We start from the raw sequence: 22,477 nt of genomic DNA, 5'->3' as shown, positions 1-22,477 counted from the left end.
AAACAGGAGCTGATTGTCCCTTCAACCCTCCTGGAAACAAACCCAGGCAAACCAAGAAATACTCCAGAAATACCTGTGGCAACTAGAACCTGTGTGGAAAGAACAAGAGATGAAGACACCACAGAAGGGATGTGGTCACAGACTCAATTGCTTGGTGTCTTTCTCTTCAGCAGCCTCAAGAGCTGCCCTGAAGTGATGTTTCCCATCCCCATCTGCTGCAATTCCATTGTTGGTTTGGCCTTTCTGAGAAGTACCCTGGTTGTAGCACAAGATCAATGAAGCCTGAATCTTCAGCTTCAAAAGTTGCTAGTCCTCACATTTGTGGATGTTTTTGCAGCTCTTATCCATGCTTATCAATATCTAAAGTGCAAGTACCCAAAGGATGGGGCCAGACTTTTCAGTAGTGCCCACAGACAGACAAGGAGCAATGGGCACAAATTGGAACATAGGAAGTTCCACCTAAACATAGGGAAAATCTTCTTTCTTGTGAGGGTGACAGAACACTGGAACAGGCTGCTCAGAATGGTTGCAGAGTCTCCTTCTTTGGAGAGATTCCAAACCCACCTGCATGCAACCCTGCTCTGAGTGACCCTGCTTTAGCAGGGGAGGTTGGACTAGATGATCTCCAGGGGTCCCTTCCAACCCCCACTATTCTGTGACTCAGTGGAGAAAAAGTGAAAATCTCTAGGAGGGTAAAAGATGCTTGAAACTCAACAATGGTTTTAAAACCTCATGATTTTTGTGTTGATCTGCCAGTTTCTTTAGGAACTTGAGGTATGGCACATGGGAAGGTGTCACAAAGTCACAAAACCTGGCTTTGCATGTGTGCTCCCAGGTTGCCTCTGCTCCAGCCCAGGATATCTCAGTGCATCTGAGACAAACTGACCTTGCATGTCATTTGTGAAAGGACTGCAGATATTCCACCTGGATACCATTGGCAACTTGAACAAAAGCTGCTCTGTGACCACCTGGAACTGTCAGTCCAAGGGGTGGATTCCCTTGAGCAAACACATTTGGAGAAGAGAAAGAAATAGAAGTGGAGATGCTCTGGGAGGAGTTCTTCTGGACAATGGCAGCAGCATTTTACAGATGCTTGTGAGCAAACTCATCCAAACACTAAGGTTGTTCAGCCTGGAGAAGAGAAGGCTCCAGAGAGAACTTATTGTGGTCTTTCAATACTTACAAAAGATGGAGATGGTCTTTTTAGCAGGGATTATCATGACAGAAGAGCTGATGGCTTTAAACTAAAACAGGGGAGATTTAGAGACTGGATAGAAGGAAGTAATTTTTTATGCTGAGGGTGATGAGGCACTGCCACAGGTTGCCCAAAGAGGTGGCAGAAGCCTCATCCCTGGAAACCTTCCAGATCAGGTTGGATGGGGCTCTGAGCAACCTAATCTAGTTGAAGATGTCCCTGCTCACTGCAGGTGGTTGCAGTAGATGCTCTTTAAAGGTCCCTTCCAACCAAATCCATTCTTTGATTTTATGATTAATTGTGGTGCAGCCACATTCTTTCCTGCCTCTTTTCTGCCAAACCAGGAATGACTTTGCAGCCCTCTTTGGCTCATTTCTCACAGATTTTCAGAGACCTTCAGCTTCTGCCAGCTGTGGTACTCAGTCTGTGCATGCACTTGCTCCTTGTTTCCATGATGAGCAAATTCAGACCTCTTCCAAAGAGCTACATATGAAAAGAGGATTAACACAACCACAGGAGAGAGGAATGCACAGAAGTTTGCTGTTGTCTATATAGCAGTGGGATGTGAGGCTGGAAATTCACCTGTCCTGATTGCAATGATTCTTCTGATGTTTACAGTAGGGAAGAAGCAGGAACAAGTGCTTTCACCATCAGGGTGGAAATAGGCTCCCCATGGAGTCAGTGGGGACAAGAGATGGGGGTCAGGTTAGGAAGGCATGGTTGAGTTTCTCCATGGAGCATGCCAAATTCAGTGTCTCAGCTCTGTGGTCCCCCCTGCCAGCAGTGCCCTTTGCATGATGGGGTGCATGTCCCCAGGTGAAGGCAACAATGATGTGGGGCCCTTCTCTCTGACAACAACCAAATTATCCACAAGAAGCTGAATAAGAGGATCATACCTTGGTTTCAAGGCAAAACCACATGAAAGGAAAGGCAAGAAATTACATTTTGAAACTCAGGGCAAAATGCTTCAGAGTTTTCTCCATTTTCTTTCTTTATTTTTTTGGCTGAAACAGCTTGCCAAATTAGGCCTGAACTTGCAAAGAGACTTGATCTGCCAAAACCTGCATTTCTCAGTGAATTAATGATTGCCGTGAAAAATTTCAGCCAGCTGAGACAAAACCCAGAGCTGTTTTGAAGAGATAAAGTTAAAATGGTGCAAAAAGTCTCCCCAGACAAGCCTCCATGGTTAAGCTTCTTAAAGGAATGCATGTAGCTAACTCCCTCTCAAGTGATGGAGAGTCACTGCTGAGTTCTTGGATGGCATTGCCCTGTCTTGCTTACATGGGGACCACTGTTTTTGACAGCAGAAGGAACTGAAGCAGTGAGCACTGAGAGCAAAAAGCAAAGCTCACACTAGCTCCTTTCACTCCTCTCCAAGGATTTGCACAGAGTTCTTTCCAGTGCTGCTGGAGCAGCAGTTGGTAGCACACCACACAGCATTAACAGATTTGGCCCTTTCTCCCCAGCAGCAAATTTCTGCTCTTGGGCAGGTTTCAAGCCTAGTTTGCTTTAGCTATAAAACTGCAAATTCTGCTGGGGAAAAAAAAAATCCCATCAAAACCCAGCTCTGCTCTTTGGCCTTGCTTCATTTTCAAATCAAAGAACAGCCTCAGTATCCTCCCTCATCCTCCCTTTTATTTCCCTCTTGGCAAAGCATAACCAAGTATATTTTTCCTAGGACACTGGTATCTCTGCCCAGAACATGCCATGATATTATTTTTAACTATGTTTTCTCTTTCTTTCTTTTCTTTATGGAAGAGCCTTGGAAAACCCTACTTTTTTTTTTTTTTTTTTTCTTTTTCATCTACACTCTCATCTGCTTTGCCCTTTCCTTCCCTTCCTCACTCCTCTTGATAAAAGAGCCTGGTGCAATGCCAGCAAAGTGCCAAACATACCGTGCACGGAGCTGGGCAGAAATACTTTGGCTGATTAAATCACCCTTTTTTAAATAGCCTGAGCAGTTAATGTCAACTCTCCCTGCCAAACAGATTCTTGCCAACCCATATCCGTTCAGCAGCGTGGCAGCCAACCTCTCTTGCTCTTGAGTTGTGCTGAGAAAAGGCAGCTCACAGGCCAGACAGATATGGAGACATCCCCTGAAACAGCAGGAGGAGGTGTGAGCGAATGGAAAGAAGCATTGCTGGGCAGGTCAGAGTGTGCACTTCACCAAAGCAGTGCTATGGGCCAAGTGTTGTGCTAAGAGTCTTAGAGCACTGACTGGTTAGCCACAGAATCGTACAGAATGTATCTGGTTAGAAGAGACCTCCAAGATCATCCAGTCCAACCCTCGACCCGGCACTGAAGGGTCAGCACTAAAGCATGTCCCTAAGGTCCAGGTCCACACACTGCTTGAACACCCCCAGGGAGGGTGAGTCCAGTACTGCCCTGGCCAGACCACTCCAATAGTTGAGAACACTTTCAGTGAAGAAATATTTCCTAACATCCAGGCTGAACCTCCCTTGGCACAGCTTGGAACCATTCCCTCTAGTCCTGTCTCTTGTCACCAAGGAGTAGAGACTGCCCCCTCCTTGCTCCAACCTCTCTTCAGGTAGCTGCAGAGAGCCATGAGGTCTCCCCTCAGCCTCCTCTTCTCCAGACTGACTGAACAACCCCAGCTCCCTCAGACACTCCCTGTAGTGTACCTGTAGGTCCACTACGGTAGGTACTGTAGGTAGTTCCTGTAGGTAGGGGGCTGTGGGTGAATTTGGAGTTTCACCATGCTAGGGCTGTTGTAGATGGATATAGGGAACCCTAAAATCATAGAATCATAGAATGTTTTGTGTTGAAAGTGACTTTTAAAGGTTGTCTACTCCAATCCCTCTGTGGTGCGCAGGGACACCTTCAACCAGAGCATATTGCTCAGGTTGCTCAGAGCTTCATGAAACCTGACCTGGAATGTATCTGGGCATTTACTACCTATCTGGGCAACCTGTTTCACCACCCTCAGTGTAAAAAAATTCTTCCGTCTATCTAGCCTGAATCTCCCCTCTTTTAGTTTAAACCCATCATCCCTTGGCATGTCTTAACAGGCCTTGCTAAAAAGATTGTCCTCGTCTTTCTTACAAGGCTCCCTTTAAGTTCTAAAAGGCACAACAAGGTCTTTTCAGTCTTCTGCAGGATGACCAACCCAAGCTCTCTAAGCCTTTAACAAATCTATCCTTCTCTGTGATGCCTCTGAGGAAAGGCTGAGTGGAGTCTTGGTGAGGTGGGAACTACATAAAGACTTGTGGTGAGGAATTCAGGGCATAGGGCTTAGGTGGAAACAAGACTTTCTGGAAAGCCACAGGGTAGTGAGCTGTTTTTAGGGACTCAGATGTGTCTTGGTAATCACCAAGGTCCTCCCTTATCTCTGAGACATTACAGTGCTTCCTGGTGCCTTGAGTTATCGTCTCAGACATGGGTCAAAGGGGCTGCCCTGTTCATGTATGGATGAACTCCCAACAGCTTTGGGGCTCCTGTGCAAGTAGGGAGAAGGAAGGAGGTGACTCCACCTTCCTGAGTGCTCAGGACCTTGCAGATGTCACATCCCAGAGAAAAGGCAGAAGCAGAAGAAAAGACATGAAGAGGTGACCCAACTTCTTCTGGGCTGGCTATGGTCAGGCAATGACCAGTGAAGGATGGGCCTGAGAATCAGCTTTCTCTTGAGGACTGAAGACACTTTTTCTTCCTCCATCAGTGCTGGGGAAGGCTGGGCTGGCTGGGTTGCAGCAGAGGCTGAGACATTGTCCTGTGCATGGTCTGTGTAGGTTGAAGTGCACTTCTGCATCTGACCTCCCCGCATTGCAGGGCATTATTGTTTCCTTGTTCTCATTCAAATCCAGGCTGTTAGCACTAACAGATGACTGGGCTTGTGGGACCAGGGGAAATCCTTCCCACAAGATGTCACAGGGGACCAGGTCATGGTGGGTTTACAATCCATGTGAAAACAGAGTGGATGTTTATAGAGATATGAAGAAGCCCCCTTTTTGTAACAGCAAGACCTCAAGTAACACACCAGGGCTTTGTAAGAGGTACAAATCCTTAAGTCTAAATGGGCTCTGGGAGAAATATCCCATGGGAACTGCTCTTTCTGCTGCTGAGGGAATCTGGCACCTTCCTTTGATGTAACTGGAATCATAGAACGTTAGGGTTTGTAAGGGACCTCTAGAGGTCATTGATTCCAAAGCAGGGTCACCTAGGACAGGTCACACAGGAATGCATCCAGGTGGGTTTGGAAAGTTTCCAGAGAAGGAGACTCCACAACCTCTCTGAGCAGCCTGCTCCAGTGCTCTGTCACCCTTGGAGTAAAGAAATTTCTCCTCATGCTGAGTTCCCTAGTGAAGCACCACCCTGGAGCCAGCAGCTTGGAGAGGGATCTCTGGACCAGAGCATCCTGCCCCAGCCCTGTTATTGCAGGCTTCTCTGCCAGTGCAGCCCTTGCCTGTCCTTCTCACTCCCAGACAGAAGTCAAGGTCCCTGCGGCAGGAGAGCCTGACGCAGGCAGCTCCCCCCCGTGACGCTCCTGCTCCCGGGTACAGAACATTCCCGAGGGGAGGTGAGGGGTGGGCTGGGGGCCGCGGTGCAGATGTGCGCTGCCTGTTACCTTGAGCGCCGGGGAACAGCTCCGGAGCGGAGCTGGTCGGGATACGGTCGGCTTGTTTTGCAGTCCTGCTCCGAGCAAGAGAGGAGGAGGAGGAGGAACGGGGCCGCGGGCAGGGATCGCACGGGAGACTGCGTTGCAAACAGCCGGCACAGCTGGGCTCTGTCCCGTGGCCTTCACCTTGTTGCTTTGCTAAGGGAAAAGGAAAGGGGAGGACTTGGCTAGGGAGCCCTTTGATTTCTCCTGCTTTCATGCTTCAGTTTCTTCCCAGGTGGAAGGGTACTTTGGTTTCACAGGCAGGCAGAGCAGAATGGGTTGGATCTGTTCTGTATCTAGGAACATAGGAATCTATTGAGCTTCTTTCCTGTCAAGGTGCCAGAGTGCTGGAACTGGCTGCCCAGAGAGGTTGTGGAGTGTTCTTCTCTGGAAAGGTTCAAAACTTGCCTGGGTGTAATCCTGGGCAGCCTGCTCTGGGTGACCCTGCTTTAGCAGGAGGGTTGGACTAGATGATCTCCAGCTGTCCCTTCTGACTCTGACCATTCTATGATTCTGTGAGCTCTCTTCACCCTCAGAAAAGGGTGCCCACAATTCAGAATGACTAGGGGTCCCTGGCCTGTGATATCCCCCAATCTATCCCTTGGACTCCTCTGGGTCAGTGCTAGGCAGGCCAAGCTAGACCTCTTCCACACTCAGCAGGGTGGACCACATGGAGATGGAGGTTCAAAGTGTTTCAATGTGAGACAGAGCAACATGGTGGTCCCCTTTCCCCCCACCTGTCTTTGTGAGCTCCTCCTGCTTCAGGGTGAACATATTTGGGCATTTCCTCTGCAGTGAACCAAGCTGATATCCTGTCCTTCTGCATCCAAGGAGGACAAGGCTGGGAGAGACCCACTGAGTACAACACTGCCTGTCCCTGGGTCTCAGACCTTCCCCACACGTGTGCAAGGAGCTGAGACTGGGAAACAGGAGACTTGTTGAGCTCACCTGCATGGTGGGTGTTGCTTTTATCCCAACAAATAGCTTTAGATTTGGAGATGACACCTTGGGGTTAGGGGTTGTAGGATGTTAGAGGTACATGCTGAAGGCTTCACAGTCTTCTATTCTTATACAAAAAAACCCAAAAAAACCAAAACACAAGAGAGGAACCAATGCAAGGTTTTAGGAGCACCTGGATGTGCTTCTCTAGCACCAAGCACACAAAGCTGTGTGTGTAGAGCACATACACATTGCTGCTCCCATCCCTTCAGCCTTCCTTGACTCCACAATCCACCATAGTGGACACTCAGCCACAAACTGAGCCTCTCTTAGCACTGCTGGCTCCAAGAATGGTTCTCCTTCAGGCTTCCATCGCTGTGGGAATGAGAGGAGAGTAGGGGGACTGGGAAGGGTGGGGGGGAAGGGTGTAAATTGCTCACTGAGGATGCTATCACATCAAGCCCACTGTTTACAAGCTGCTGCCAGGTTATTGAAGATCAGAGAGTTGCTGGGTCTAAACACAGCTACTCCTGGAGTGCAGCATGTCGAAGCTGCTTGATACATGTCCACCCACTGCCCTTGGGTTGACCTTTAGGACCTCAGAGTTATCAGAGGGAAGCGCCCATGCGGTGGGGCTGGAGGACCACCTACAGTGTGACATGAGCTGTGTGGCAATCTTGCACAGCTCAAGGGGAGGAGATCTAGAGATACAGTCTACACAGAGGGCTCCTGGCCTGTATAGGTTTAGGACTGGGAACCTATATTAGCATCTAAATAGCCAGGATTAGTATTTGCCAGTCCACAGATGGCAGAGGTGCTTTTCCTTAGTCATAAATTCATAGAATAGGTGTGGTTGGAAGAGACCTTTAAAATCACTAAATTCAGCCATTAGCCCAGCACTGCCAGGGCACCACTAAACCATGTCCCTCAGTACCACATCTACATGGCTTTTAAATCCCTCCAGGGATGGCGACTTCACTACTTCCGTGAGCAACCTGTTCCAGGGCTTGACAACCCTTTTGGTGACAAAATTTCTTCCAATATCAAACCTAAACCTCATCTGTCACAATTTGAGACCATTTCCTCTTGTCCTGTTGCTTGTTACTTAGAAGAAGAGATTGACTCTCACCTTCCTACAGCTTCTTTTAAGGGAGCTGCAGAGAGCTGCAGCTCTCTGGGTAGACCTTGCTCTCTCTGAGCCTTCTTTCCTCCAGATGAAACAACCTCACTTCCCTCAGCCACTCCTCACTAGACTTGTTCTCTAGACCCTTCACCAGCTTTGTTGCCCTCCTTTGGACATACTCCAGCACCTCAATGTCCTTCTTGTAGTAAGGGGCCCAAAACTGAACCCAGTATTCAAAGTGCAGCCTCCCCAGTGCTTAGTACAACGGGACAAGCAGTTCTTTTGTCCTTCTGTTCACCTGATTTCTGATACAAGTTGGGCTGATGAATCTCCTCTGTGCTGTTGACCCATGGAGTGGGGTGGCTCTGTCCATGAAAAGCCAAGCTGGTGATTTCAGGCAAAATTTGGCTTAGTGAATCTATCTGTGCTGGTAAATGTGACACAGCCAGGAATGTGAGCAGTCTGCACTGCTGAATTGTTAGCATGCTCCCAGCATCAGCTTTGCCCATCTCAGCCAGCATAGACCCAAACAATCCCTGGGCATCAGACTGGAGATAACACACATCACAAACCACTCCTAAAACGTATTTTGGATCTGCTTCCAACCCCATGGCAGGGGGCTTGGAACTAGATGATCCTTGTGGTCCCTCCAACCCTGACTGATTCTATGATTCTATGATTCCATGATTCTACGATTCTACGATCTCTTCACCCTCTTCAAGAGGCTGAGAAGGATTAATAGTGAGGCAATTGGTGCCATGGTTTAGTTGATTAGATGGTGTTGGGTGATAGGTTGGATGATCTTGAAGGTCTTTTCCAACCTGGTTAATTCTGTGATTCTGTAATTCTGTGTTGGCCAGATCAGGATCAGAGGACAGGTTGGGTTTTTTTTTTTTTTTGTTTTGTTTTGTTTTGTTTTGTTTGCTTATGAGCACAGCTGTAATGAGTAGGCTCAAAAGTTTAAGGTACTGGAGAGCCAGCACCAGCCAGAAGATCCCTGCAGAAGGAAGGCTTTCAAGGTCCTTGAATGAAGACAGCAAAGGCAAGGTGCTGGCAGAGAATGAAGGTCAGAGCACACCCATGCTGTAGGGCAGGGTTCAATTCAAGTGCAAAAGGGCTTCTTGTGATATTATTTTCTGCCCTCCTGGATGGGACAGGCCAGTTGTTCTAAAGGTTTGATCTGGATATGAAAACATAGGGCAAAGGTTCTCATATTTACCTCTTCAGAGCAGCTGGGTGTCCAGCAGGGAAAACTTGGGACCAAATTTTGGTGCATATGGTATGTGAGGGTTATTGCTTCATGGGGCAGGGGATGCTGAGGTTGAGGTCCTGATTCCCTTTGCCATTTGTGCCCTTTTCTGGTGGTAGAGACATCACACCCACAAACATCCTTAACAAGAAAGATGGGGACAGCCCTTTTAGCAGGACCTGTTGAGACATAACAAGTGGTGATGGTTTTAAACCAAACGAGGGGAGATCTAGACTAGATAGGAGGAAAAAATTGTTTACACAGGGTGGTGAGACACGGGAGTTGCCCAGAGAGATGGTAGATGCCCCATCTCTGGAAACATTTCAAGTCAGGTTGGATGGGGCTCTGAGCAACCTGCCCTACCTGAAGAAGTTCCTGCTCACTGCAGGGAGGTTGGGACTAGATGACCTTTAAAAGTCCCTTCCAATCTATGATTCTATGCTTCCCAAGCCAGGGGAGGGCCTGACCACATCAGAACTTCCATGTCCTGCCTTTCTTCTGTCTCCACCCTGTGGCTTCAGCCTGCCCTGGATAAAAAGGAAAGAGAGATAAGAAGGCCAGGAAGAGGGATCAGGTGAGGACGAGTTAAATATAGATTTGAAAGGCTGGGGGGAACTCTCTGCCTGTCACCAAGACACAGTCAGTAGAATGGCTGCCTTGAGTACAACAGGAGGGACACCTGCCACTCAGAAGATGGTGGTGGGATCTGAAGGCTCCAGGGAGATGGTCTTTACTCCTGCTTTGCCAGCACAGTCCTGTACCTTGGATTTAAGGCAGAGAGGGTGAGCTGGCTGCAAGTCCTTTGCTTGCAACTGTGAGGACAGCAAGCACTGACTCTCCCATCTCAGAGGGGAAACTGAGCTGGATGCCTGGACATCAGCTCCCAGGATCAGAAGCAGCCCAGGAAAATTGCCCATCTCTTCTTGTCAGTGAAGAATAAGCTGTCAGTTTTAACTAGGAGTGACCTGGAACAGATTGGTGGGGAAGGAAACTCTGGAGAAGAGGGGTCTGGAGGCAGCCTAGGAAAGACGCCTCGTGTCAGGACACAGCCTATCTGGGCCTTTGCAGATGCCATGGGCAGAACAAGGGAAGGGTGCAGCAAGAACTCTGGGAGAGCAGAACAAGGAAATCAGCTGTTTAGAGACTTTGTGAGACAGGCATGGTGTCATCACACCTCACTCAGAGCAGTGAGGGATGGGCAATCATCCAGGAACAGCTTCAGCTCTCCTGCCTGCAAGCCAGCAGGGTTGAAGAGTCTCTTTGAGACACTCCACAAACTTCTCTGGAGCATCCATGGGACCTCAGTGTATGAAGAAAGTGCTCCCCTTGATTCCTGCTATCCATGGAGGATTTTTCTGGCTGCTGGGAGCGATGAGATGCTGCACTGAGTGTCCAGCATGGATGGAGGGACCTTTCTTTGGACAGGAGATTCTCTTTCACAGCAGTAACTTATCTCTGCTCTCTTCCACCCACACAGCCTGGTTGTGACACATGGCTTCAGCCTTTCCTTTGGTTAGAGGGTGCTCACAGATGGCCACCCACCACTTTCAGACCCAACACAGAGCACCATCAGCCTTTGGAGATGATTTGAACCAAGATTTCTGCTTGGAGAAGCACCTGGATGAAGTCTCCTTGGGCTGTAATCATTAGAGTAGCCAGCTGCCTGCCCAGGGAAGGGGCCCTCATGACAAAAAAAAGTAGTCATTGTTCCCTTTGGTCAAGCAGCTTTGGAGACCAGGGCTCAGGCTGGCAGAACACTGATGCTCTTGTTTGCTCTGCACTATTTACCAGGGGATATTTGCTCTGCTGTGTGTAGGTGGAGGTAAAACAGAACAAGGGGAGGGCTCCTCACCACCTCCCTTCCTTGGGGGCCCTGCCTTGCTTTTTCATAACAGCTTGACAAGCTGCAGGCACCTTGTACTTGTGGAGCTGGTGGGAACCCTTGGATTCAGCTTGAGGGAGGTGGTTTTGCCCTTCTGCTGGGCTCTGGTGAGACCCCACCTGCAGTGCTGTGATCAGCTCTGGAGTCCTCAGCCCAGGAAAGATGTGGACCTGCTGAAGCAGGTCCAGAGGAGGCCAAGTAAATGACCTGAGAGCTGGAACACCTCTCCTTTGAGGACAGGCTGAGAGAGTTGGAGTTGTTCAGCCTGGAGCAAAGTAAGCTTCAGGAAGACCTTATTACAGCCTTTCACTACCTAAAGGGACCTGTAAGAAAGATGGGGACAGAGGAGAAGCATTTTAGCAGGGTCTGTTGGGACAGGACAAGGGGTGAAGTTTTTAAACTAAAAGAGGGAAGATTCAGAAGAAATTATTTACTCTGAGAGTGGTGAGGCACTGGCAGAGGTTTCCCAGAGAGGTGATGGATGCCTCATCTCTGGAAACATTCCTCTTCAGGATGCAGGGGGTGACATTTCCACACTTTATAAGCCAGCTGTCTCCAGAGAGAGTTTCAGCTTCAGCAGGAGGCACAGTCCAGAGACTTTGACCTCTCGTGAATGTTAAAACAGTCCCTACATGCTCCTTCTCCTAGCTGTGACTCTGCAAAGGAGGGGGAGGGAGGCAACAGCTGAATCCAGGGAAAGCACTGTGCATGCTGACACAAGCATCTCATCTCCTAGGGAACACTTGGGCAGTCATGAGGGCACCACAGTGGGCACTGTCTCATCACAGGCAACAGGCAGGTGATATTTATTTGGTGAATAAATCTTATGAGGAACAACTGAGGGAGCTGGGAATCGTTAGTTTGGGAAAGAGGAGGCTGAGGAGAGACCTCATTGCTGTCTACAGCTACCCAAAAGGACATTGTAGAGAGGCTGCTGCTGGTCTCTTCTCACAGGTGATTAGTGATAGAAGAAGAGGGAATGGCCTCAAGCTATGACTGGGTAGGTTCAGACTAGGCATTAGGAAACATTTTTTCATGGAAAGAATGGTCAGACATTGGAATGTGCTGCCCAGGGAGGTGGTGGAGTCACCAGCCCTGGATGTGTTTAGAGGTGTTTTGGATGTGGTGCTTGGGGATATGGTTTAGAGGTGAACCTTGTAGAGTAGGGTTATTGGTTGGACTTGGTGATCCTGAGGGTCTCTTCCAACCTGAATATTTCTGTGATTCTGTGATTTATAGAATCATAGAATCAACCATGTTGGAAGAGACCTCTAAGATCATCCAGTCCAACCTATCACCCAGCCCTAAGCAATCAACCAGACCATGGCACTAAGTGCCTCATCCAGGCTTCTCTTGAACATCTCCAGGGATGGTGACTCCACCACCTCCCTGGGCAGCACATTCCAATGGGCAATCTCTCTCTCTGTGAAGAACTTCCTCCTAACACCCAGCCCAGACCTCCCCTGGCACAGCTTGAGACTGTGTCCTCTTGTTCTGGTGCTGGTTGCCTGGGAGAAGAGAGCAACCCCACCTGGCTACAACCTCCCCTCAGGTAGTTGTAGACAGCAATGAGGTCACCCCTGAGCCTCCTCTTCTCCAGGCTAAAGAAGATGGCACTGAAGATCAAGGCTTGGGAATGAAGGTAGCTGCTGAGGGCCCCAAATCCGTACAGATTTCTTATCCTTTGCCCCACTCCTTTTCCCCTCTAGGCTCTCTTGCAGCAGTGGTGTGCATGAGTCACTCTGTGTCACATGCTGGTGATGGTCAGGTGTTTTTATCTGCCACATTGGGTCATCTCTGACGTCTCTTTCTTGTATCAGCCTTGTTACACCATGAGAGCAATCCTCTACAGAAAAATTCAATCCCTGGTTCATGAGGTAGAACACAGTAGACCAAGCACCCTGAGGAGATGCTGCTCAGTGCCATGAGCGTAAGTGAGAGTCCACCTGGGTCCCAGGCTGGGTGCTCACACTTGGGGTCTTCACATCCCTTCAGCGTGCTATCTATGCCTTATTTCTTCATCCTCCACTCCTCAACCCAGTCTCACTGCAGACTGGATAACACCCAGCAGCCTGAGGTGGGCATTCCCAGCACAGCTGAGGCTCAGAGATGCACTAGAAGTCAGGGAAATGGCATTTGAATCCTCCTGGAGCTGGCTGTGGAGTGGGACCCACCATGAGGCTGGCATGATGCATGGGTGCTGCAGCAGGAACTTGTGCAGTGAAGCTCTCAGGAAAGCAAGCAGGATAGTTTTTATTTCTGAGGTATTTATCTATATAAATAAACGTTTCAGTCCCACCCCCTCAACTGGGTGGCAGGAGCCACGTAGATTCGCGGGGAGGGAAGGACATCTCGTGGCCACACCATGAAAAGCTCTCCTGCCTCCGGGCATAGGATCACAGAAAGGTTTCGGTTGGAAGGGACTTTCAAAGAGCATCTCCAGTCCCACCGCCCCGCAGTGAGCAGGCACCGTTTGTGTACTGGTCCATGGCAATAAATTATCCCCCTAAGCCTCCTCTTCTCAAGGCTGAACAAACCCAGCTCTCTCAGCCTTTCTTTGCATGATTCTTCTTATCTGCAGTGTGCAAAGCAAGGACTTGGAGGACAAAAAGAATATGGGGGGGAGGGGCTTCCTTTGTTTTTAATATACATCTGCAGCTTTAAGAACTGGAGGGTTGCTGTTTGCTGCATTGTTTATGCACTCCTGCTTTAAACAGCTCAGAGAGTTTCTAAAAAGCATAGAACCATAGACTGGGTTGGGTTAGAAGAGACCTTTACAGAGCACCTGGATTAACCTGCCTGCAATGAGCAGGTTTCTCAGAGCCCCATCTAACCTGACCTGGAATGGTTCCAGGGATGAGGCATTTTACCACCTCCCTGAGGAACCTGTGCCAATGTCTCACCACCCTTAAACACTTTCTTCCTTCTATCTAGTCTGAATCTCCCCTCTTTTCATTTTAAACCAGAAGCCCTTGTCCTGTCATAATAGGGGAGTTCCATGGCCTTTCCCCTTCTCCTGCATGGTCTGGAAATGGGGATGGGAAGCACAAGAGCCTGTTCTCACCCTGATGCTTGAATAAAGAAGTAGGAAATGTCCACTTCCACTTCTTTATTATTGACTTGGGGCAGAGATTGCTCCAGAGCTTGTGGGACTGGCATGGCCCAAGGAGGTACAGACAGGACATGTTTCCACCCCAACAGGTGGCATGAAGGGAGGTGTAGTATTGCCAGCAGTGGCATCAGAATGGGGAGAGAGATTGTGCAGCTTCTTGCCACCAGCTCAGCCATTACCCCTTCTTCCTGGGGCTGCAGTTGTGAGGCTGAGCAGCTTCACTGTGTTCAGGTGGGTCATGAAGGAGCTTGCTGTTCTTCATGACAGAGATGATACCTGTGAAGTGGGATGCAGACCTCCAAGGTGGATGAGGATGGAGCTGTGCCAGCTCTCAGCCACCTCATAGTCTCCAGGATAACCACAGAGCTGGCAACATCCACCACCCTCATGTCTCTCCTCATTTCCAGTCCCTAAATGCATCACAGTGGCACACGGAGAAAGGTCTGAAATGAGCCATTGTCGAGTGGTGGCTTTCCTCCTGCTGTGTCCCTAGGTGAGACAGGGACAGTGGCTCACTGCTCTCCATGTTGAATCATGGCTTTCCTCCAGCTCTGTCTCCAGGTGAGAGAGGGGCAGTGGCTGACTGCCGAGGCTCTGGCTCATGGGACAGTGGCTCACTGCTGAGGCTCTGGCTCATACTGCTTCTCTGTGGCAGTGTAAAAGTCCTCAAGGACAGACTGCAGGTATTCAAAGGTGGGACGATCCTCAGGCTTGTTTCTCCAGCACTTCAGGATGATGTTGTAGAGCTCAAGGGGACACATGTCCGGGCAGGGCATGCGGTAGCCCCGCTCCAGGTTGCGAATCACCTCGGGGTTGGTCATCCCTGGAGGGAAAAAACAGCCCAGCAGGAGTTATTCAGCACCCTGGGGGTGAAACTCAGTGATGCCAGTAGCTCACATCCAGGCAGAGCTGGAGGAGCATAACGGACTGCAATTCTGGGCTGTATCTGGCAACAGCCCTTCTTCAGGCTTGTGCTCCCCCCTCCATCCCTCTGTCCCCTCCCTGACTTCCCCCCATAGGTTTTGCCTGGCACAGGTGTAACTGGGGCTCCTGGGAGCCTGGGAAAAGAAACCCAGCATGAAGACACAGGGGGTGTGTGTCTGGGCACACATGTGCACGCTTGGCTGTGTGTCTCCAAGGGTAAAGCAGCACTAGGTGGCCTTGAAATCAATTCACACTCCTCCTGTGCTTGCAGCATGCTTGTACCTGGGTAAGGGATCCTGCCGTAGGTTATGATTTCTGTCAGGAGGATTCCAAAAGACCACACGTCAGATTTGATGGTGAAAACTCCAAAGTTGATGGCCTCTGGGGCTGTCCATTTGATTGGGAATTTGGCACCTGTCCAGAGGAAATGAAGGGAAATAGCATGTGGGGGTACAACATCTCATGGCCTTCAAGAAGGCCAAGTGCAAGGTCCTGCACTTGGGTCACAACAACCCCAAGCAACACAGCAGGCTTGGGGCAGTGTGGCTGGAAAGCTGTCTGGCAGAAAGGGACCTGGGGGTTCTAATCTATGAGCAGCTGAATATGAGCAAGCAGCGTGCCCAGGTGGCCATTAAAGCCAAAGGCATCCTGGCTTGTATCAGAAATGCTGTGTCCAGCAGGAGTAGGGAGGTGACTGCCCCTTGTACTCAGCTCTGGTGAGGCCACACCTCGAGTGTTGTGTCCAGTTTTGGGCACTCAGTACAGGAGAGATGTGGAGGGGCTGGAGCCAGTGCAGAGGAGGGCAAGGAAGCTGTGAAGGGCCTGGAGAATAAATCTTGTGAAGAGTGACTGAGGGAGCTGGGGATGGTTAGTTTGAAAATGAGGAGGCTGAGGGGAGACCACATTGCTCTCTGCAACCTCCTGAAAGAACATTGCAGAGAGGCTGCTGCTGGTCTTTTCTCACAGGTAATTAGTGATAGAAGAAGAGGGAATGGCCTCAAGCTGTGACTGGGTAGGTTCAGACTGGACATTAAGAAACATTTTTTCCCAGCAAGAGTGGTCAGGCCTTGGAATGTGCTGCCCAGGGAGGTGGTTGAGTCACCAACCCTGGATGTGTTTAGAGGTGGTTTGGATGTGGTGCTTGGGGATATGGTTTAGAGGTGAACCTTGTAGAGTAGGGTTATTGGTCGGGCTTGGTGATCCTGAGGGTCTTTTCCAACCTGAATATTTCTGTGATTCTGTGATTTCATATTCTCAATACCAATACAGGCTTTGAGAGCAGCCTGCATTGAGAGCAGCTGTCCAGACTGGTGGCTCCAGCTCCCCTCTGCAGTGTGATGACTGAGTTACACTGCTATTTCCTTCCCTTTGGACTGACTCACTGTGAAAACATAGGCATAGGCAGCAGATTTCTTTCACTGAGGTCAGATTTCTCCAATGACACAATCACTGAATCACGGAGTGGTGGGGGTTGGAAGTGACCTCTGGAGATTATCTAAGTCCAACTCCGCTGCTAAAGAAGCTTCACTTAGAGCAGGTTGCCCAGGATCATGTCCAAGCAGGTTGGGAATCTCTCCAGAGAAGGAGACTCCACAGACTCTCTGGGCAGCTTGGCCCAGAGCTCTGTCACCCTCAAAGGAAAGCTTTTCCTCATGTTCAGGAACATGACTTGAGACTCAACAGACTCTTCCAAACAATACCAAACGGCATTTTTCCTGTTTCCTCTGCAAACCTCACTTTTTCTTTATTGTCCCCAAGTTCTGCTGTCTCTCCTAGACAATATTTGGCTCTCCTGCTTGCTGTCCCTGCTTCCTGGGTGCTGACTGCAGCAGCAGTGGGGACTCTGGTTTCATGCCATCAGCCACCATACCCTGTGCCTGGTCCCAGCCCAGCCCTTGGACACTCCAGAGCTGGGCATGTCTGCATGGCAGGAGGACTAGAGATAAGGGAAAGGTGTTGGGGAGGCAATGCTGGGAATGACACCAACCTTCTTGTGCCAGGTACTCATTCTCAATGATTCTGGCCAGGCCAAAATCAGCAATTTTGCAGCAGAGTGTCTCTGAGACGAGGATGTTGGCAGCCCTCAAGTCACGGTGGATGGAGTTCATGCGCTCGATGTATGCCATTCCCTCTGCCACCTAAGAGAGGAGGAAGAGTCCATCTTCATCAGTTGCCTCCTCATGACAAGAAATCAGCTTGGCTGCACCTCACCCACCTTTACCAAAGCCCATCATGCATAGAGAGTTACATGCCTCCATGTGTGTGGACATGAATGCTGGAAACATTCCAGGTCAGGCTGAACGTTGCCCTGAGCAGCCTGATGCAGTTGAAGATGTCCCTGCTTACTGCAGGAGGGGGAGGTGGACTAAAGGCTTTCAAAGGTCCCTTCCAACCCAAACCACTCTACAGTTCTATGATTCTATGGCACATGCACTGTGGATGGATGGCCAGACAGACAAACAGGTGGACAGAGATGTACATACATACATTGCTTGCCCATGTATGTGTTCACATGTTCAGCTCTACCAGCATCCACCCAGCCACCAAAAGCTTTAAGCAGGTGAGTCAAGCAGAACAGGAGCTTCACTCTCTGTTTTGCTCAGAAGTGACAGCGGTGAGTCGTGTCTGCAACGAGATGCAGAAAGTTGGAGCCAAGCTGAAACTTCATCAATGCAGTCACAGTTTCTGCCACAAGACTCTCCTCTCTAGCTGGGATTTTAATCACAAACACTCCAGATCAAATATGTGAATTAAACACAGGGGGGGAACAAAAAAATAAATCATCAAAGGATTTGCCTGTCCTTCAGTCACAGGAGCAAAGTCTAGACCTAGGAGAACAGTTAAATGTTTCTCAGCAACCTCCTCTGATCTCCCTCACTGATCTACTTTGGGATGGGGTGGATATCCCTCCACAACAACAACAAAAACAAAGAAATTGGTGTTTTCTTTTCCTATGCTGGATCCAGACTAGGACTCAGGACACAACACTCTCTGATATCTGCAGGATGCATTAGAGCAGAAGACCTATGCTGGATCCTATTCTGGATCCACACTAGAACTCAGGACAAAACACACTCTGATATCTGCAGGATGCATTAGAGCAGAAGACCCAGATCCTCACAGAAATATGACTGGATGAAGAGTACATCCATGGACAAGTTCTTTGCCCTGGACATGTGCTGCCTTCTTTAGACATCTCCGAACTTTGCTTCGGGAGGTTCTTGCTCCCAAGATCCCCTTGCAGCCTTTAGCTCCTTTGTGCCCCTGGGGAAGTGCTTGGTGTATGACAAGCCTCAATGAATGACATCAGCAATCTTTTATTGCTGGATGCAGGGAGATAGAGAAGAAAGAGCTCACGAAGTTACTCTCTGAGTTGAGTCTCAGATCGGGGTCAGGCATTTAGCAGGAGGGTGAGTCGATGCTTGCAGTCCCTGCTAATAATGTTAGTACCTGTTGAAGCTTTTATAGGCCTGTGGGTGAGGGCAGAGCAATTTTCCACTCCATACAGATTCACATCAGCATCTTGACTTGCTTGTGGTTTCAAACAGGATACTAACACATACTTTCCAACGCTGCATTTCTGACTTGTGTCAACAGCCCTTCAGAGCAAGTGCTATTTGATGCAGTGGAAAATGGAAGAATTGATGTAATTTCCTGTCCTGATGTTAATGAGATAGTACCCAGTGATGGGCCCATTCCAGCCCAGCATGCTTCTGAGCTTGCACCCTAGAGAGTGACCACAGGATCGAGTGCATTGGCCCAGAGGGTTCTAATTTTAGCTCCAGCGGATGTTGCTTGATTGAAAGCTGTGCTGGAGAGGGCTGGGTATCTGGTGGGCTGTGATGTCATCCTGACACCACAGATGGACAGATTGCAAAAGAGCTCAAGAGACTGTCCTTTTCCCAGAAACACCCAGGAAACATCTGAATCCTTGCTCTGGGGAGGTGGCAGCTGGGTGGGAGGATCAATGATGAAAGCTGTGCTTTGCTTTGAGGAGTGGGAAAGTCCTTCCTACCCCACCTACTGCAGGTGGCTTCTGTAGGGTGGTGCTTTGTATTGCTGTGTGTGCCTGGCCTGCAACTCTCCTGGTCCTGAGAGTGGTGTAGGATGCTGAAAAGGGTGTGGAAGGATGCAAGAGGGTTGTGTAGGGTGGGTGAGTGCTTCCAGGTGCTCCTGGAGAGGTAACATCCACTGTCAATTGCTCAAGCCTAGTGATGACATCAGCTGTGAGGACTATTTGACCACTGTAGTGGGTGGGTTTCAGGGCATGTTGTGCAATCATATTCAAGGCTTCAACCCTGAACTTGCAGAGATTTGGGTGCATGAGGCTGCTCTGAGATGAGTTTCTCCCAGGGCTTCCTGCAGCCAGTGGTGAGTGGGACCTATACCACCCTCATGGCTGGGAGAGACAGGATCCCTCAGCCTTCTCCAGATTACTCCAAGGCACCTACCTGGAAATACTTTGTTATTCCATATGCTCAGTGCATAGTGTTGCATTGGGTAAGTGCTTGAGTAGTCATAGCTTCTACTGTCCCTGCCTCAAAGCAGCTTTGTTCTGGCCTACCCCAGTCACTACAGCTGGGTGCAGATTGCTCTGCCTACAGCACTTCCCTTTCTCACATAAATACATCAAGCCAGTCTCTGGGGTAATGTTCTTACTAAACCCAAGGGGTCTGGAGTATGGTTGAATTTGGACCATTCTGCTTATCATCAGGAATTTAAAATGAACCATAGGCTATACATTTCCAGAGAAGGAATGGAAGAATGAAAAAGGGAGAGAGGGAGGGAAGTGGGGAGGTAAAGAGAGAGGCAAGTGGGAAGGTAAAAGGAGAAAGAGGAAAAGAAAGAAGAAATGCATTAAGGGAAAGATATTAATCAAGGATCATAGAACCATAGAATAGTTTTGGTTGAAAGGGCACTTTAAAGGTCATCTAGTCCAACAACCCTGCAGTGAACAGGGACATTTCCAGCTACAGCAGGTTGCTCAGAGTCTCATCCAATCTGATCTGGAATATTTCCAGGGATGAGACTTCTACAGCTCTGGTCAACCTGTGCCAGTGTTTTGCCACCCTCAGAGTAAACTTCCATCTAGCCTGAATCTCCCCTATTTTAGTTTGAAACCACCACTCCTTGTCCTGTCACAACAGGTCTTGCCCAAAAGATTGTCCTCCTCTTTCTTACAGGCACCCATTAAGTACTTAAAGACCACAGTAAGATCTCACTAGAGTGATCTTCTCTTCTCCAGACTGAATAACCCCAACTCTCTCAGCCTGTCCTCATAGTAGAGGTATTCCATCCCTCCTGCTACAGGTGACCCCAGATTCTCTCACAGACAACAAAGATAAAGCTGCAGATGAGGCAAATTTATCACTAGAGAAGAAGGCAGGCACTGAGCTGGGCTCCTCTGCACCCTTTGTAAGGATGCAGAGGAGAATGAAAATGACAGATGGGGACACTGCATTTAAATATTTTCATCATGTTTAAAGCAAGAAGGAAAATCTTCCATTATCACAGAACATTTCCTCAAATGTTAAGATTCTTCATTTCCTAACAGATCATAAAACAATTCTGAATGCTGGCTGGAACCAACTGACCATCCTCTACACGTTCTTCACCTAGGCTTGCTTTGACCCAACATAGCTGAGTGATCTTATGAGCAAATCCCAGCCCCATGCACCAAAACAGCTGTGTTGTATTCTGATCTAGTCAGTGGCCCCATCCCTGGAAACATTCAAGGTCAGGTTGGACCTGATCTAATTGAAGATATTCCTGCTTACTATCAATACAGACTGGGGATGAGGTGTTAGAAAGCAGAACTGAGGAAAAGGACTTGGGGGTGATGGTGGATGAGAAGCTGGACATGAGCAGGCAGTGTGAGCTTGCAGCACAGAAGGCAAATCACATCCTGGGCTGCATCAAAAGATGTGATGCCAGCAGATCCAGAGAGGTGATTCTGACACTTTGCTCTGCTCTGGTGAGACCTCACCTGGAGTACTGTGTGCAGCTCTGGAGCCCTCAATGTAGGAAGGACATGGACCTGATGGAGAGGGGCCAGAGGAGGGCCACAAAAATGCTCAGGGGGTTGGAGCAGCTCTGCTGTGAGGACAGGCTGAGGGAGCTGGGGGTGTTCATCCTGGAGAAGAGGAAGGTCCAGGGAGACCTAATAGCAGCCTGCCAGTACCTGAAGAAGGCTACATGAAGGATGGAGAGGGACTGTTTACAAAGGCCTGCAGTGACAGGACAAGGGGCAATGGCTTCAAACTAGAGAAGAGCAGATTTAGATTGGATATCAGGAAGAAGCTCTTCATTATGAGGGTGGTGGAACCCTGGAACAGGTTGCTCAGGGAGGTGGTTGAGGTCCCTTATCTGGAGATATTCAAGGTAAGACTCAACAAGACTCTGGGCAGCCTGATCTAGTTGGGGATGTGCCTGCTGACTGCAGGGATGTTGAACTGGATGACCTTTGGAGGTCCCTTCCAGCCTGGACCACTCAGTAATTCTATGCTTACTGAAGTGTGGTTGGACTAGATGGCCTTTAAATACCCCTTCCAACCCAAACCATTCTATCAGTGTATGATTTTCTGTGTTCTGCCATGATACTGACACTTCATGATTTTTTTTTTCCTAATACTTCCAAAATTAGCCTGTCTCTGCTCTGGGGGGGGCAAACTCTGTCAACAGCTGGCAGTGATTTTTGTCAGTCTCATCCTTCATGTCAAACTTGTGGCCAAGGGATGCTGCCATTCTGGTTATGATTTCCATGGCTTTGACCTGTTTGGGTTTTGAGGCACTTCTGGATAGTGCAGCTGCAACTATTGGCATTTACAGCCTGATCACACTTAGAGGGAAACAACCCTACAAAGCTTAAAGGCTTTTTTTTCTCATAAGAAACAACACTCTCAGGTTTGAGGGTCCTTGATGAACATCCTTCATGCCTGTTCATAAGGATGGGAGGGTTGCTGCAAGCTAGCATGTGTCTACACTGGAAGTCTCTTGAAAGTTTCTTTGTGGAGCTTTTTCTTCCTTTTGGTAAAAAGAGAAAGAAATTTATTTCCTATGCAGCAAGCCAGAAAAACCAAACAGAACAAAACAAAAGAAAGCAAAGCAAAGCAAAAGAAAGCAAAGCAAAGCAAAGCAAAAGAAAGCAAAGCAAAAGAAAGCAAAGCAAAGCAAAGCAAAGCAAAGTGAAGCAAAGCAAAGCAAAGCAAAGTGAAGCAAAGCAAAGCAAAGCAAAGGAAATCAAAGCAAAGCAAACCAAAGCTAAGTAAAGCAAAGCAAAGCAACCAAACCAAACAAAAAAACCACAAATCAAACAAACAAAATCACACCTGCCCCCAAAACAAAAAACAACAACTAACAACAAAACAAACCCCAAAGAAACACAAAACAAAACAACCCCCTCTGCCCCCCCAAAAAATCCAACCAACCAAACAAAAAA

The 22,477-nt window shown here is 48.8% G+C and overlaps 1 protein-coding gene across 1 annotated transcript in view; it reads right to left on the bottom strand.

Moving 5' to 3' along the window:
- Positions 1-14,729: 14,729 nt before the first annotated feature.
- The window catches only part of BLK (BLK proto-oncogene, Src family tyrosine kinase), a 39,817-nt gene continuing 32,069 nt past the window's right edge, over positions 14,730-22,477 (bottom strand). The window contains exons 11-13 of the mRNA XM_054383686.1: positions 17,027-17,177; positions 15,322-15,453; positions 14,730-14,938 (exon numbers count right to left, since the gene is read on the bottom strand). Of these exons, the coding sequence (XP_054239661.1) occupies positions 14,730-14,938; positions 15,322-15,453; positions 17,027-17,177 (492 nt within the window). The remainder of the gene's footprint in view (positions 14,939-15,321; positions 15,454-17,026; positions 17,178-22,477) is intronic.

Source organism: Indicator indicator, chromosome 9, assembly GCF_027791375.1.
Source record: "Indicator indicator isolate 239-I01 chromosome 9, UM_Iind_1.1, whole genome shotgun sequence".
In the NCBI taxonomy this organism is placed as follows: Eukaryota; Metazoa; Chordata; class Aves; order Piciformes; family Indicatoridae; genus Indicator; species Indicator indicator.
This window is presented reverse-complemented; position numbering and strand designations above follow the sequence as displayed.